At 62.0% G+C, this 13,843-nt stretch overlaps 1 protein-coding gene across 4 annotated transcripts in view; it reads right to left on the minus strand.

Annotated features, from left to right (window-relative positions):
* Positions 1–11,105: 11,105 nt before the first annotated feature.
* The window catches only part of DNAJB6 (DnaJ heat shock protein family (Hsp40) member B6), a 58,302-nt gene continuing 55,564 nt past the window's right edge, over positions 11,106–13,843 (minus strand). For all 4 annotated transcript variants that reach the window (XM_036356235.1, XM_036356237.1, XM_036356236.1 and 1 more), the window contains one exon: positions 11,106–12,290. In XM_036356235.1, coding sequence (XP_036212128.1) covers positions 12,208–12,290 — 83 coding nt within the window. In that variant the 3' untranslated portion in view covers positions 11,106–12,207. The remainder of the gene's footprint in view (positions 12,291–13,843) is intronic.

The following is a 13,843-nucleotide window of genomic DNA, read 5'->3' on the forward strand; positions in this document are numbered from 1 at the left end:
GCTGTTTGGGGTTTTGTGTGAAGATTTTCGTGACAAACACTGACATGCAGGTGTGCTCTGCTGATGTAGTGAAAGGGCCACTCCCTCCACCCCTGGAGGCTGCCTGCTGGGTGCTGTAAGGGTTAAGATGGAGAGAGACAGCCCCCCTCCACCCCCGGCACAAGGGCCTGGGACAGGGACGCCCGGGGTTGGGGATGCAGGGGTTGGGGGCGCAGGGGCAGGGACGGGGATGCCTGGGGTTGGGGGCACAGGGGTTGGGGGCGCAGGGCCAGGGACGGGGATGCCTGGGGCTGGGGGCGCAGGGGTTGGGGGCGCAGGGGCAGGGACGGGGATGCCTGGGGTTGGGGCACAGGGGTTGGGGGCGCAGGGGCAGGGACGGGGATGCCTGGGGTTGGGGGCACAGGGGTTGGGGGCGCAGGGGCAGGGACGGGGAGCCCAGGGTGGGGGCACTGGATGTCCAGGAGCAAAAAGAATGCAGGTGGCCCCCACCCCAGCCGACTGACAGCGAACCCTCAAGGCTCCAGCTCCCGGGAGGAGACTCTCCGCTAGAGCCCACCCCCCTTACCCTGCCTTTGCTTTGTGTCTGCTGTCCTGACAGACACGGCCTCATCCCGCCCTTTCCTGCCCAGCACCTTCATCTTCCATGTGGGGCAGGTTCCTCTCAGAGCCCAGACAAGCCCAACCTCCGCCAGCCTCCGGCCTGGGACGGCCCGGGCTCCCCTCCCACCGAGTCGCCTCTCGGGCTGCCCCTGCCCCAGCCTGGCCTGTGGGGCCTCGGAGGAAGGGGAGGTGGGTAAAGCAGCAAAATGAAGGGCTGACGACGAGGCCAGAACTCACTGGACGAGGGAGGAAACGAGCCCGACTTGCCTCGGTGCCGGGAATGACAGGGACCCAGCAGTTACAGTTCGAGGGGCCAGGCTCCCCCCGGGCCCCTGCTGCTCACACGCAAGCCCATCTCCATGCTCGTTAAGAGGCATCGCGAGACTGGCGTTTGGTGCCCTCGTCCCCGACACCAGGGGACGCTTCTGGCGTTCAGCTGATCGTTTTCATCATTGTCTTTCGGGGTCAGCCGGCCTGACCCCGACCTCACGCTGTCACTCACCGCAAGTGAATTTATCAACACGTATGTAATGAACACGCAGGGGAGTATTAACTGTTTGCATGTGAAATTACTTCATTTTTCATGCTTCAGGAAAGTCAGTTTTGCATAATAAATTATGATGAGGGCAGCTGACAAGCCCGTCCAGCGGGAGCGACAGGAGGAAGTGAGTGGGACCTCATTGGCTGTGGTCTGTCTGGGGCTGTGGTCTGTCTGGGGCTGTGGTCTGTCCTGAGGCTGTGGTCGGTCCCAGGCTGTGGTCTGTCCGAGGCTGTGGTCTGTCCCGAGGCTGTGGTCTGTCCCGGGCTGTGGTCTGTCCCGAGGCTGTGGTCTGTCCCCGAGGCTGTGGTCTGTCCCGGCTGTGGTCTGTCCCGAGGCTGTGGTCTGTCCCAGGCTGTGGTCTGTCCCAGGCTGTGGTCTGTCCCAGATTGTGGTCTGTCCCAGGCTGTGGTCTGTCCCAGACTGTGGTCTGTCCCGGGCTGTGGTCTGTCCCAGACTTGGTCTGTCCCAGGCTGTGGTCTGTCCCGGCTGTGGTCTGTCCCGGCTGTGGTCTGTCCTGAGGCTGTGGTCTGTCAGGCTGTGGTCTGTCCGAGGCTGTGGTCTGTCCGAGGCTGTGGTCTGTCCAGGCTGTGGTCTGTCTGAGTCTGTGGTCTGTCCCAGGTTGTGGTCTTGTCCCAGACTGTGGTCTGTCCCAGGCTGTGGTCTGTCCCAGGCTGTGGTCGGTCCCGAGGCTGTGGTCGGTCCCAGGCTGTGGTCTGTCCGAGGCTGTGGTCTGTCCGAGGCTGTGGTCTGTCCCAGGCTGTGGTCTGTCTGAGTCTGTGGTCTGTCCCAGGTTGTGGTCTGTCCCAGGCTGTGGTCTGTCCCAGGTTGTGGTCTGTCCCAGACTGTGGTCTGTCCCAGGCTGTGGTCTGTCCCAGGCTGTGGTCGGTCCCGAGGCTGTGGTCTGTCCCAGGCTGTGGTCTGTCCCAGGCTGTGGTCTGTCCTGAGGCTGTGGTCGGTCCCAGGCTGTGGTCTGTCTGAGGCTGTGGTCTGTCCCAGGCTGTGGTCTGTCCCAGGCTGTGGTCTTTCCCAGGCGACACAGCAGCCGCTGGCCCTTGTGTCCCTTCCCTCCATCCCCAAAATCCTGGTCCTTTCAATATCTCTTTGACCCTGAAAAACCTGTCAGTGCCTGGGAGATGGCACCGTCCAGTCTCCCCCGAGTGCAGAGCTTCATAAATCCACCCCAGAAGGACCTACCTGCCGCTGACTGAAACCCCCGTCAGAATCCTCCTCGTCCATTTGTGGCCTCACCAGTTCTGCTGAGTGGAGACCTGGCCAGTCCATTCTGTGGGGTTCCCCACAGCACAGTTCCGGCATTCGCTGCGCTGTGCAGGCACAAGGGGGACCCCACCCTCCCAGCCGCCACCCCCTGCTAACGGGTGTGACACCACGGCCCACAGACTTGACCACTGATCTGTGACCATGCTCTGTAGACATGAGCTGTGTGAGGCGCAGGACCCACCCCCTGAAACGCTGTGTCTGATGGGAGCGCCGCGGAGCCTGTGCTGGTGAGTACCTATCTCCGCCAGAATTGTCACCAGATGGGTCAGTGTTCTGGGTGACGTTTCCTTGGCTTTGGAGGGGTTTTTGATCTCATTGTTTTCATAAGAAGAAACTATTTGGCAGAAAACATGCTTTAAAAAACATGATTTTCCATCCGGCTGGTGTGGCTCTGTGGTTGAGCGTCTATCTATGAACCAGGAGGTGGCAGTTCAATTCTGATCAAGGGCACAGGCTGGGTTGTGGGCTCAGTCCCCAGTGGGTGGCGTGCAGGAGGCGGCGGATCGATGATCTCTCTCATCTTTCTCTCTCTCCTTCTCCCTCCCTCTCTGAAATCAATAAAAATCTATTTTTAAGAAAGCACATCATTTTCCAACAAGCTGCATCTGCATTGGATGGCCCCACATAGACCCCTCCGCCTCCTCTGACACTGGGGTCGCCTCCTGTGACCAGTGCCCTGAGAGCCGCAGAGCCCTGGCTTCTGTGTGGCCATGGCCATCCTGCATGCCTGGGGCTGGGCGCTTGGGGCTGGGCAGTGTCCGCACTGCTGCTCAGGGGGCGTGGCTGATGGCTCAGGGCGTGGCTCAGGGCGTGGCTGAGGGAAGGAGAAGGTCCCAGAACCTTTGCCTCAGTTATCTGGACTTTCCTGCTTCAGCCAGTTCTGGCCTCCGTTTCCACATCGCCTGACAGGTAGATACAGGTGGCGTGGGGTCCTCTGGGCTTTTTATTTTTCTACTAGAGGCCTGATGCACGAAATTCGTGCAAGAGCAGGCCTTCCTTCCCCCGGCTGCTGGCACCGGCTTCCCTCTGGTACCCAGGACCCAGGCTTCCCTTGCAGCCCCAGCTTCGTCCAGAAGGTCCTCCGGAAAGATGTCCGGTCTAATTAGCATATTATGCTTTTATTACAGATATTTTAAATTCCAAGATGATCAGCATGGCCCTGAGCAGAATAGGTAATCCATGGCCCTGGCCGGTGTGGCTCAGTGTTTAGAGCCAGTCGGGCGTGTGCGGGAGGCAGCCAATCACTGCTCCTCTCTCTCTCTCTCTGCCCCCCCCTTCCACTCTCTCTAAAAATCAGTGGAAAGAATATCCCCAGTGCACCTGGGCTGGGCCGGGCAGGCAAGGCGGCCTCTCCTGGAACCAGGCAACTCCCAGCCGCCCAGTGGTGTAAGGCCCTGGATGTTGGGTTCCCTGCCCCGCCTCCTCGCCATCACCCTTCTGCTGACCTCACCCATCAACCTATTAACAAGACTAACCATGACGGACTGCTCCGGTCCCCCGCACGCCACAAATTTGGGGGGCAGAGTCCCCCCAGACTGGCCTGGACCCTGGGGGATGTAGTGGCTCATGTGGCCTCAGCCTGTCCCCACCCACTGCCCACTACAAGGACCCCTTCCTTCGCTGGAACATCAGTGCCAGCGCCTCCCTGTCCCCGCAGGTGGCCTTGGACCCAAGACGGGGAGCCTCTGAAATGGGTTCTTCTCCCCCCCTGGCTTTCCTGCCCCACGCGGGTCTCTCCGCGGGGGTGAGAGGGCCGCTGGCAGTGGCGGCCCACCCGAGGGGAGCCCGGAGCCGGTGATCGTCCACCCGAGGAGGCGCTGAGCCCAGGGGCGGGCAGGTGTTTGTAAAGCTTGAAGGTGCCTCCGGCCGTTCTCCACGGACTAGGCCGCCTGGGGCTTGGGGGGGGGGGGGCGCCCTCACGGGGCTGAAGCCCGGAGCTGCCCGAAGCCCCGGGGAGTACCTGCCCGCGTGGGGCCCGGTGCCCGGGGGGGAGGGGGGGGGGCTGGAGGGCAGGCCCCGGCGAAGGGCGGAGGGGAGCCCGGCCTCCGTCCCCACGCGGGCCGCTTCTGCCTCTGGCGGAGGTGGGGGCGGAGGAGACGCCGCCAGGCCCTGCCCATCGTCTCTGCTCCCACGGAAGGAGCGCCCCAAGGTCACAGGGGTCACCGAGCCTGGCAGGCTTTTCCAGCGCCAGCAGCTGAGCTCCGGCCGCCCCCGCTCGGGCACCTGGGACTCGGAAATGCGGCTCCTGATGGAAAACTCGGGGTTTTTCCCAAGAAGCAGGGGAAAGGGGGGGCGTGGCGCTCATCTGCATCGCAGCTCGCCGCTCGGAGGACATGGGGCATCCATAATTCACGGCACGTGAGGGGGCGCCTCCTAGCAACCGAGTCCTGGCAACCGTGCGGCCAATCGGGCGCCCCGACAGCCGCGTGGGCGTCCAGGCCCCGCCCGGGCTGCTGCCGCGGCGTCCGAGGGGCGGGGGCGGGAACGCGGCTGGGCGGGCGGAGGTGACTCCGAGCCCCGGGAAGCGGGGCCAATATCCGGCCGGCCGCTCCCCAGAGCCCGTGGCTGCGCCCCCACATGGAAGCCCTCCCCCTCGCGCCAGGCCGCGGGGCCCCGGGAGCTGGCTCTGCTGGCCTCGGGCGCCTGGGGAGCGGCTCGGGACCGCAGCAGGGTCCCCGCAGGTCCCCTCCGTGGCAGCCCCGGGAACCAGAACCACTCGCCCCTCGTCCTGCGCAGCCGTGCGACCAGGACGCGCGCGCGCACCCACGGAAAGCCCCTGACATTCGTGTGTGTGTGTGGGGGGGGTCCTGCTCGTGAAATACTGGGGCGCTGGGCTTTCAGGAAGACTTGACAGCCACCCCGACACCCGCCGTCCACGCGGTTCTCCAGAAGGAAAGGCCTGTGGCGGCCCCTAGGGTCCCGGGCGCCGGGCAGTGAATGTGGCGTCCGGTCTAGCGGCTCTGACCGCCCTTTGCTCCTTTGAGGGGAGGTACTAGATGAGTTCTCTCTGCTGCGGCCCCAGCATCCAGGGCCCCGCCGCCAGCACCCTGATGGACTTACATGGGAGCCTGCACCCCCAGGCCAGTGCGCTCAATGGTTAGAGCAAGGCCTTCGCACCAAAAGTCACAGGTCACAGGTTAGATTCCCAGTCAAGGGCATGCATGTACCTGGGTGGCAGGTTCGATCCCTGGCCCTGGTCGGGGCACAAGTGGGAGGCAGCCAATCGATATGTCTCTCCTGCATCAATGTTTCCCTCCCTCCCTCCCTTTCACTCTAAAAATCAATGGGAAAAATATCCTCCTGTGAGGATTAAAAAAACAAGGGGTCTGCACACTGCTTTATTTTTTATATATATATTTTATTGATTTTCTATAGAGAGGAAGAGAGAGGGATAGTGAGTTAGAAACATCGATCCTACTGGGGATGTGCCCACAACCAAGGTACATGCCCTTGACCGGAATCGAACCTGGGACCCTTCAGTCTGCAGGCTGACGCTCTATCCACTGAGCCAAATCGGTTAGGCCTGGCCATTCAGTTTAAACCCCCTGATCTTTTCTCCCCAACGATTTTATTTTGCCAAGGGGGCAATGTAGGCGCTGGGCCCCTCCCTCCAACTCATTTCAGCCTTGATAACGTAAGACCGACTCATTTACTGTGTGTGTGTGCATGTGCCCGTGTGTGCATGCATGTGGTGTGCACCATGTCTGTGCCCATGCCTGTGTGCGACCGGGTGGAGGCAAGTTTCCTGACCACAGTCCTAGTTTCTTTTGTGGAGGCGCCCTCTAGAGGCCGCAGGAAAGATTGCACCATGAAATGCCACCTTGCCTGAGGACTCACCCATGTTCATGTTATGGAAATTTTTCAGAAAATATTTTATTTGGGATTTGAAAAGTTGGGACACCAAAATATTAAGGCACAGAAACCCCATTCTGGCCAGACTCCTGAGGGCAGGGTCCCTGTGCAGGCGCCTGGGCACAGTAGCAAGTCCCACACACAGGCTTGTCCTGAGTCAAGGACAGAGACCAAGGTGCCACCCTGCTTTTGCCTCCCCCCCGGGTCTACTCTGCTCTCGGGGGCCCCTTCTCTGCAGTGTCCTGCCAGGCGGCACTGAGGACGGACTGTCTGTCCGGGGGTTAGTGAGGTGCTGCCTTCTCCCAGGCTCACACAGCGTGGGCTCCTACAGGTGCTCCCTGAGGCCCGGTGGGGGGTGAGGGCCAAGAAGGGGCACATTACCTGGTGTCCATGGGTCCTGACACCAAGGGCGACCTGGCAGGTGATGAGTGACCCATCAGGTGATGGGCAGCCCACGGGTGCTTCTCTGCACTGACCATCACCCCTGTCGACAACCTGCGTCCACCCTGGACACGGGGCCACGGCCCAGCCAGTGACCAGCGGCTCCAGCTCCAGGTTAACCTCTGCCTTTGATGTGGCACAGAGGCTGCGAACCCCTTCTTCATAATCAAACCCCCGGCGGGCGAGGGCGCTGCTTCCCAGGGGAAGCAGGTGGAACAGTGGTCATCGCACTCGCCTGTGGGTGTCCTCAACCTCCGCAGCAGCCACCACGGGGAGCGTCCCTGTGGGTGAAGGGTCCCCGCAGAGACCAGCTGTGCCCGGGGCCAGGGTGCAGCATTTTATTTTGTCTTTATTTTTAATATTTGTATTGATTTCAGAGAGGGAGAGAGAGAAACACCACGGATGGGAGAGATCACTGATGGGCTGTCTCCTGCGCCCCCCTGGGGATCAAGCCCACAGCCTGGCATGTGCTCTGACCGGGAAGCCATGACCTCTTGGTCCTAGGTCAACGATCAACCACTGAGCCACTCCAGCCGGGAAGGGGGGTGGGGTGGAGCGGGAGGAGGGGAGCCCAGCAGGGGAATTGGGCATGGTACTGGGTCAGACAAGGCCGGTGTGTGCTGTGTGGGTGAGCAGAGGGGGATGTGGCGAGGGCAGGATGACCCCAAGAAAGCCCCCCAGGCTAGACACCACAGGGAGACACAGCAGGCCCCTGGGATGTGGGCAAGGGAAGTGGAGACAGTGAGGTGACGTCCCAGTGCCCCACGCCCTTGCAGGAGGCGGCTGCTGCTTCAGGACTGGTGGCCGCTATGTCTTAGCACAGCCGGTAGGGTCACCGTCACCTTTAGGGTCACCTGTCACCTGTGGGGTCACCTGTTGCCTGTAGAGTCACTGCCACCTGATAGGTCACCTGTCACCTGTAAGGTCACCACTGCCTGTAGGGTCACCGGTCACCTGTAGGGTCACTGTCGCCTATGGGTCATCTATCACCTGACAGGTCGCCTGTGGCGTTAGGAGGCCATGGACACTGGGTGTGGACGCTGACAAGGCAAATCTTGCAACAAACATGGGGACGCACGATGGTCTGAAACGCCATGTTCCTGGGACACAGAAGAGAGGGCGACGGATGCCAGATCTTCCAGGCTGCGCACCTTCTCCCACACCCAGTTAGCACGGGAAACTCGGCATGGGGGTGGCACAGGGTCATTTAACTGTCATCGTCATAACTATAATGTCTGCAACCGCTTCGTGCGTTTATTCACATGTACAACATGCTCATAAACACTGAAATGAGACAAACCCAAAACCAGCAGGAGCCACCCTGGCTGGTGCTCAGTGGTTAGAGCGTTGGCCTGCGAACCAAAGGATCTCATACCTGGGTTGCATGCTCAATCCCTGGCCCGGGTCGGGGCACATGCAGGAGGCAACCAATAGGTGTCTCTCTCATCAATGTTTCTCTCTCCCTCCCCCACTCCCTCCCTTCCATTCTCTAAAAATCTATGGAGCCCTAGCTGGTTTGGCTCAGTGGATAGAGCGTCAGCCTATGGACTGAAGGGTCCCAGGTTCAAGTCCAGTCAGGGCATATGCCTGGGTTGTCGGCTTGATCCCCAGTGTGGGGCGTGCAGGAGGCAGCCAATCAATGGTTCTCTCTCATCATTGATGTTTCTCTCTCTCTCCCTTCCTCTGAAATCAATACAAATATATCTTTTTAAAAATAATAAAAATAAAAGGAAAAGGAGAAAATATCCTCAGGTGCGGGCGGTGTGTAGGGTTCACCAGCCTCGTGCGGACACCAGGTCTGAGGCCTATGTGACTGCAGGGCCAGGTGGGTGGGAGCGGAGCTTGCACCCCACTTCACACTGAGGCTTGGGAACATACACGTGGCCCAGGGCCCATGTTCTCAACTGTGGAAGGACAGTGACACGGCCAGGCTTGGACACAGCCGTGGTCACAGCACCGCCCAAGCCGCCCGAGCCCCACGTGCCCACAGAAGCCATGCTCCCCTGCTCCGCCCGCCCCCTGGGCTGAAGGACAGGGTGTCAGTGGTGTCCCTGGGAAAGGACCCAGCGTGTGTCCGGGACAGGCAGTGTTTCTGAGGTGGGCAGTGGACTTGGGGCACAGCCTGCCCTGACCCCAGTGCACCCAGGCCACTTTCTCGGGCGGGAAGGGTTATGGAGCCATCATCGGAGCCACCTGGGCCACTCACTGTACGATGGCTCCTCGTGAAACAACTTTTATGACATAAAAGCTGGATTTCATTTGTTCACTGAGAATGAATGCACTCAAGCGAAAGCCTGGGCGCCCAGGGGCAGAGGCCGTCACTGCTGCCGCAGTGTGAGGTCACCGTGCCCACCGAGGCCCTTGCGGGCGTCAGGAGCAGCAGCATCAGAGGCCAGGATAGGCCGTGCCCAGGGGACCCTCTGTGGATGGCCAGTTCCAGGGGGACCTGTGAGGGCTAGAGGGACAGGGAGGATGAGGGCTGAACCACGGAGGCTGGGCACCCTGGGTGACGTGCTTGGTGGCTGACACCCCCCACATCCACTCCTGCTCTTGTCCCCGCCTCCTCAGCCACCTCAGGGCTGAGAGTGCCCTGGAGGCAGTGGGGACGGATGTGCGTCATGTCCCTGAAGCACACACTGGGTCTGTCTGGTGTATTTACACTCCCCTCCCCCCGCCCAGGCACAGCTTAACGCGTGGTGAGCCCGTGCACAGGCTGGGAGCGGGGACCTGCCCACACCTCTTCCCCCCACGCGGCCAGTCATGCAATTCCTGTCACTCTTTTCTTCAGAAGAAATGACATGAGCAGCCACCGTGTGGGGTTCGGGGACGAAGGTGCCAGCACACCACGGGGCGCCCGCTGCCGGGCGCAGCCATGGCTCTGGCTCTCACCTGACCTGGCAACAGGAGGAGGCACTTCCAGCTGACAGGAAGCCATGCTGGCCTGTCACCTGGCTCTCAGGAGCGCTCTGATCCGGGAAGAGTCCCCCAGGGACCTGGCTGCCTATGGACAATGGCAAGTTCTGGGAAAGCCCTCTCGGCAAACCCTCGAGGCGGAAGCTAGCAGCCTGGACATCCGGGTAGAATACTGAACCTTCGGGCCTGGGCTCCACCAGCCAGCTGTCCAAGGGAGGGCCTCACGGAGCCGGCACGATGGAGCCTGGGGACCATGCAGGCCCTCCGTCCGCACACGGTACCCATGAGACTTTCCCACACCAGGGCGAGCGCGGAGGCGGGGCTGACACACCCCTCGCTGACTGTCCTGACAGCCCCAAGCAGGGGGCAGACGCCCGGAAGACATCGTGCCCGCTCTGCGTTGACCGTTGCAGACTGGAGTCGGGCCAGCATGGCGGGCAATGCTCGCTGAGCCGCTGGTCAGCTATGGGCCAAATGGCCCATCAGAGCCCAGTCCCATGTGCTCCTGTGGGCAGAGCCAGGCGGGGCGGAGGTGGAGGGCCCGCCCAGCAGGTGTGGGGAAGGTCTGCCCTGGGCAAGCCCGCCCGACCAGGTGTGACACATGAACTTAGATCCCACCCACTAAAACCTCATTTTGGCAAAAAGAAGATCAGGTGTGACCGCTCGCCCCTGTCACGGCCCCACCATCTCCAGGCTACGAACGATGTTTGAGGGTTTCCCGTGTCCTGGTTTTGAGGGGCCCTGGGGGGAGGGTACAGGGATCTCTAGGAGGACTGTTTGTGCAACTTCCTGTGAACATGTGTGCACTTCACAAGTATGGTTGGAGGTTTTGCAGCCTTTAATCCTCCTAACACAGGCCAAAAGCTCTGTCCCCAAGCGGGAGGTAGAGGGCAGCACAGCGAACCCCGCGGTGCCCACCTGAGCCCGGCAAGTGTGGCTGCACCTCTGCTGCATGGCTGCGCCCTGCTCACCTGTGAGTGGACCCACCGAGTGGCCCTGGGCCTCCCCAGCTCACTGAGCCAGCCCCGCGGTGGGCAGTGAGGCCCACGGCTGCACGAACACTTGTCATGTTGGGGCTTGAAGCACGCAGGGCCCTGACACCGCCCCCGACACTGCTCCAGGGTGACCGGCCCCCAGGGACAGTGAGGGACAAGTGCCAGGAAACCTTCCCTCCTGCTGCCCCCAAAAGGCCCCCGAGTGACAGGGCGAGTCCCACTCAGGACAGATCCACCTGGACCTGCATGTGCCACCCCCTCGCAGCGAGGCCCGGGCCTCAGGATGCAGCCGACAGGCCACGGCCAGGACACTCGGGAGATGTCCCTGCACCGGCCCGTGTCCCAGGAGGCTGCTGGCCTCACGCTGTTCAGCGGGGCGTTACCTCAGAATCCAGCCTTTTGCCCCAAAACATCCACCCCCAGAACTGAGACGGCACACGGCTGAGACCATGCGGGCTGAGGCGGTGAAGGAGGCCGGAGCCGGGTGGTGCTCACAACTTTATTTCCGCGGTGGCGCCCAGGTCAGGTCACCGTGCTGGCCGTTCCCACAAGCACACCCGGCCCCGCCCGCAGCCGCGCCCCCACCCACACAAGAGCAGCGCCCTGTGGCCGCCATATCAAGCCACACGCCACACCAGACGGCGGCACAGGCCAAGCCCAAGTCGCCAGCTCCGCGCCGTGGGTTTGAGTCGCTGGCATTTTTACGTCACATCCACACTTCTCACAATTCCCTGGTTTCCATGGGGGCGAGGAAAAGGCGGGTGGGCAGCAGGCTCTGGTGTTAGCGGAGGTGTCGTCGCCACAGGGGGCAGCTGGGCGCCCCCGACCACAGCCGGGGAGCAAAGCGTTCGTTAGGCAGTGGGTGGTGCAGAGAAAGCACAGAGGCGAGGCTGGCCACACAGGAGCGCAGTGTCCACAAACGAAACAAGCTCGTGCCTGCTGGCGCCCGCGTGCCAGGCAGCCGTCTGCTTCCTCGCACCCTCAACTCGGAGCCCGGGCTGTTTACGGAGCAAAGCTCTGTAGCGCCCCCTGCACAAGCTTCGGGGAGCGGTGATGGGTCGGGAGGAAAGGAAGGACTAGCGCTAATCACAGCACACTTGCCATCGGCCGGTTCTACTCAGAGGTCAGGTTTACAAGCTCCATGACGTGGCCGACAGGAACGGGGCCACGACAGGTGCTGAGGTCTGACCCCGGGACAGCAGGCAGCACCTGCGGCCCCGCTCAGGTGTGACGTGTGTGACCTGGAGTCGCCCACACTCACTACCCTCCGATTCCCAACGCCGGCCCCACGAGGAGCTACCTGCTGCCTATCTATCCGTCACGCCCCTAAAGCTAGCGCTGTGTCAGGGGTTCGCACGGCGGCCGCACCGCCAAGAACAAGCGAGAGCCCCGACCGCTGCCCAGGAATCGCTATCTTAGTGGTGGGCTGCGGCCAGGGCGGGCGCTCACGCCACCGCCCGCTCATCACCTGCCGCCTGACTGGCCGCCCGTCCGCGTCCCGGGGTGAGGAGGTGACGGGGCGGGGAGCAGGCGCCCTACCTATCGCGTGCACACACCACACAGCGCGACGCCGCGGCGGCCGGCGCTCTAGTGCTGCCCCTTGGTCGACTTCTTCTTCTTGGACTCGTCTCTGTGCTTCTGCTTCTTCCTCTTGCCACCTTCTTTGAGTCCTAGGGAAACACGGCTTGTGAAACAATGTGCGGCAGCTGGTCTCCCCCAGCCCCCGGACCCAACCATGTTCAACTGTCCCCACGTTAACAGCACACATGACACAGGAAAGCCACACCTCCTCACGTGCCCATGGCCCACACTTAAAGCTCAACAAAAGGCTCTTGGCTTTACCACCACGGCCGCCATCCGGGGCCCACCTGGCAGGGCACAGCCCGTCCCCTGGCGTCCCCGCTTCCCCCACCAGAGTCTGCGCCGCGGGAGGCCCTGCCTGGGTGGGGACCAGCTCCCCCTTCCATCCCGGGGGTGGCACCCGAGGGACAGAGGCAAGGAGACGCCCCTGGCCCCTGTCCGAGCCACCTGAGGCCTCTGCCCTCAGCAGTTCTGCAGACACGAGCCAGGCCAAGCCCCCTGCGGCCCGAGGCCTGTGGAAAAGGCCACCTCAGCGCACCCTTAAGAACCTGTTACCAGCGACGTTCCACAGCCGTCCCCAGTCCTGACTCAGCCACCCACTCTGGGGACACAGCTCAAATGACACTAGCAGGTGTCACAACCCCGTGGGCGGGTCCCACAGACAGCCCCGTGAGGCAGCCGCGCCGCCTCCTGCCCCAGTGCCCGGCTGCCGGTGGGAGCCAGGCTCTCACTGCATGGCGCACACACACAAGGCTCCGGCCCCTGGGTTCTCGGGGTGGCATTCTGCCCTCGCCCCTGGCAGGAGGTCCGTGACGTTTGCAGAGGCCGCAGCACCCGAGGTGAGGGCGGGCGCCCCTGCTAGCAGGGCCGGCTGTGGGGACACGGGCCTGGGCCCTGGCAGAGGACCTGACAGAGGGAGACAACGGCCTCCGAGGAGAAACGTGGGACCAGAGCCACGGAGCCTGCGGTGTGTCCCCCAACGTGATTGCAGGGAGTGGGAGGAGGTGGCGGGAGGCGGCCGCGGAGGGCCCACCTGGGTCATGGTGAGAGGGGCAGGGAGGCCTGCGGCTCTGGGGGGCCGGACACCCACCAACGTGAGGAAAAGGGGAAGGACTCCTCACTCCCATTCTTATCAAGCATGCATTTCTAAATTTAAGAGCACAGGAAACCTGGCTGGGGTAGCTCAGTGGTTACACAACAACCTAGGAACCAGGAGGTCATGGTTCGATTCCGGTCAGGGCACATGCCCGGGTTGCGGCTCTATTCCCAGTAGGGGGTGTGCAGGAGGCAGCCCAACAATGATTCCATCTCATCATTGATATTTCCATCTCTCTCCCTCTCTGAAATCAATAAAAATATATTTTAAAAGAATAAAGAGCACAGGAAAATTACCTTGGACTCACAAGGGTTTTAACGAGAGATGGTGCATGTTTGACTGGCGCAGCCACACACACACCCCGCATGCCTCTCTGGGAGGTGCCTGCCCTGCATCTGGGGCCCATCAGAACCCCGCAGCCCAGGAGCTGGGCAGTCTCAGACGCAGACCCGTGGTCTGGTTGGGAAATTTCTTCAAAATCGTGTAAAGAGCCCTGCGGGTTTGGCTCAGTGGACAGAGCACTGGCCAGCAGACTGAAGGTCCTGG

This window comes from Myotis myotis, unplaced genomic scaffold, assembly GCF_014108235.1.
Source record: "Myotis myotis isolate mMyoMyo1 unplaced genomic scaffold, mMyoMyo1.p scaffold_m19_p_25, whole genome shotgun sequence".
Classification (NCBI taxonomy): domain Eukaryota; kingdom Metazoa; phylum Chordata; class Mammalia; order Chiroptera; family Vespertilionidae; genus Myotis; species Myotis myotis.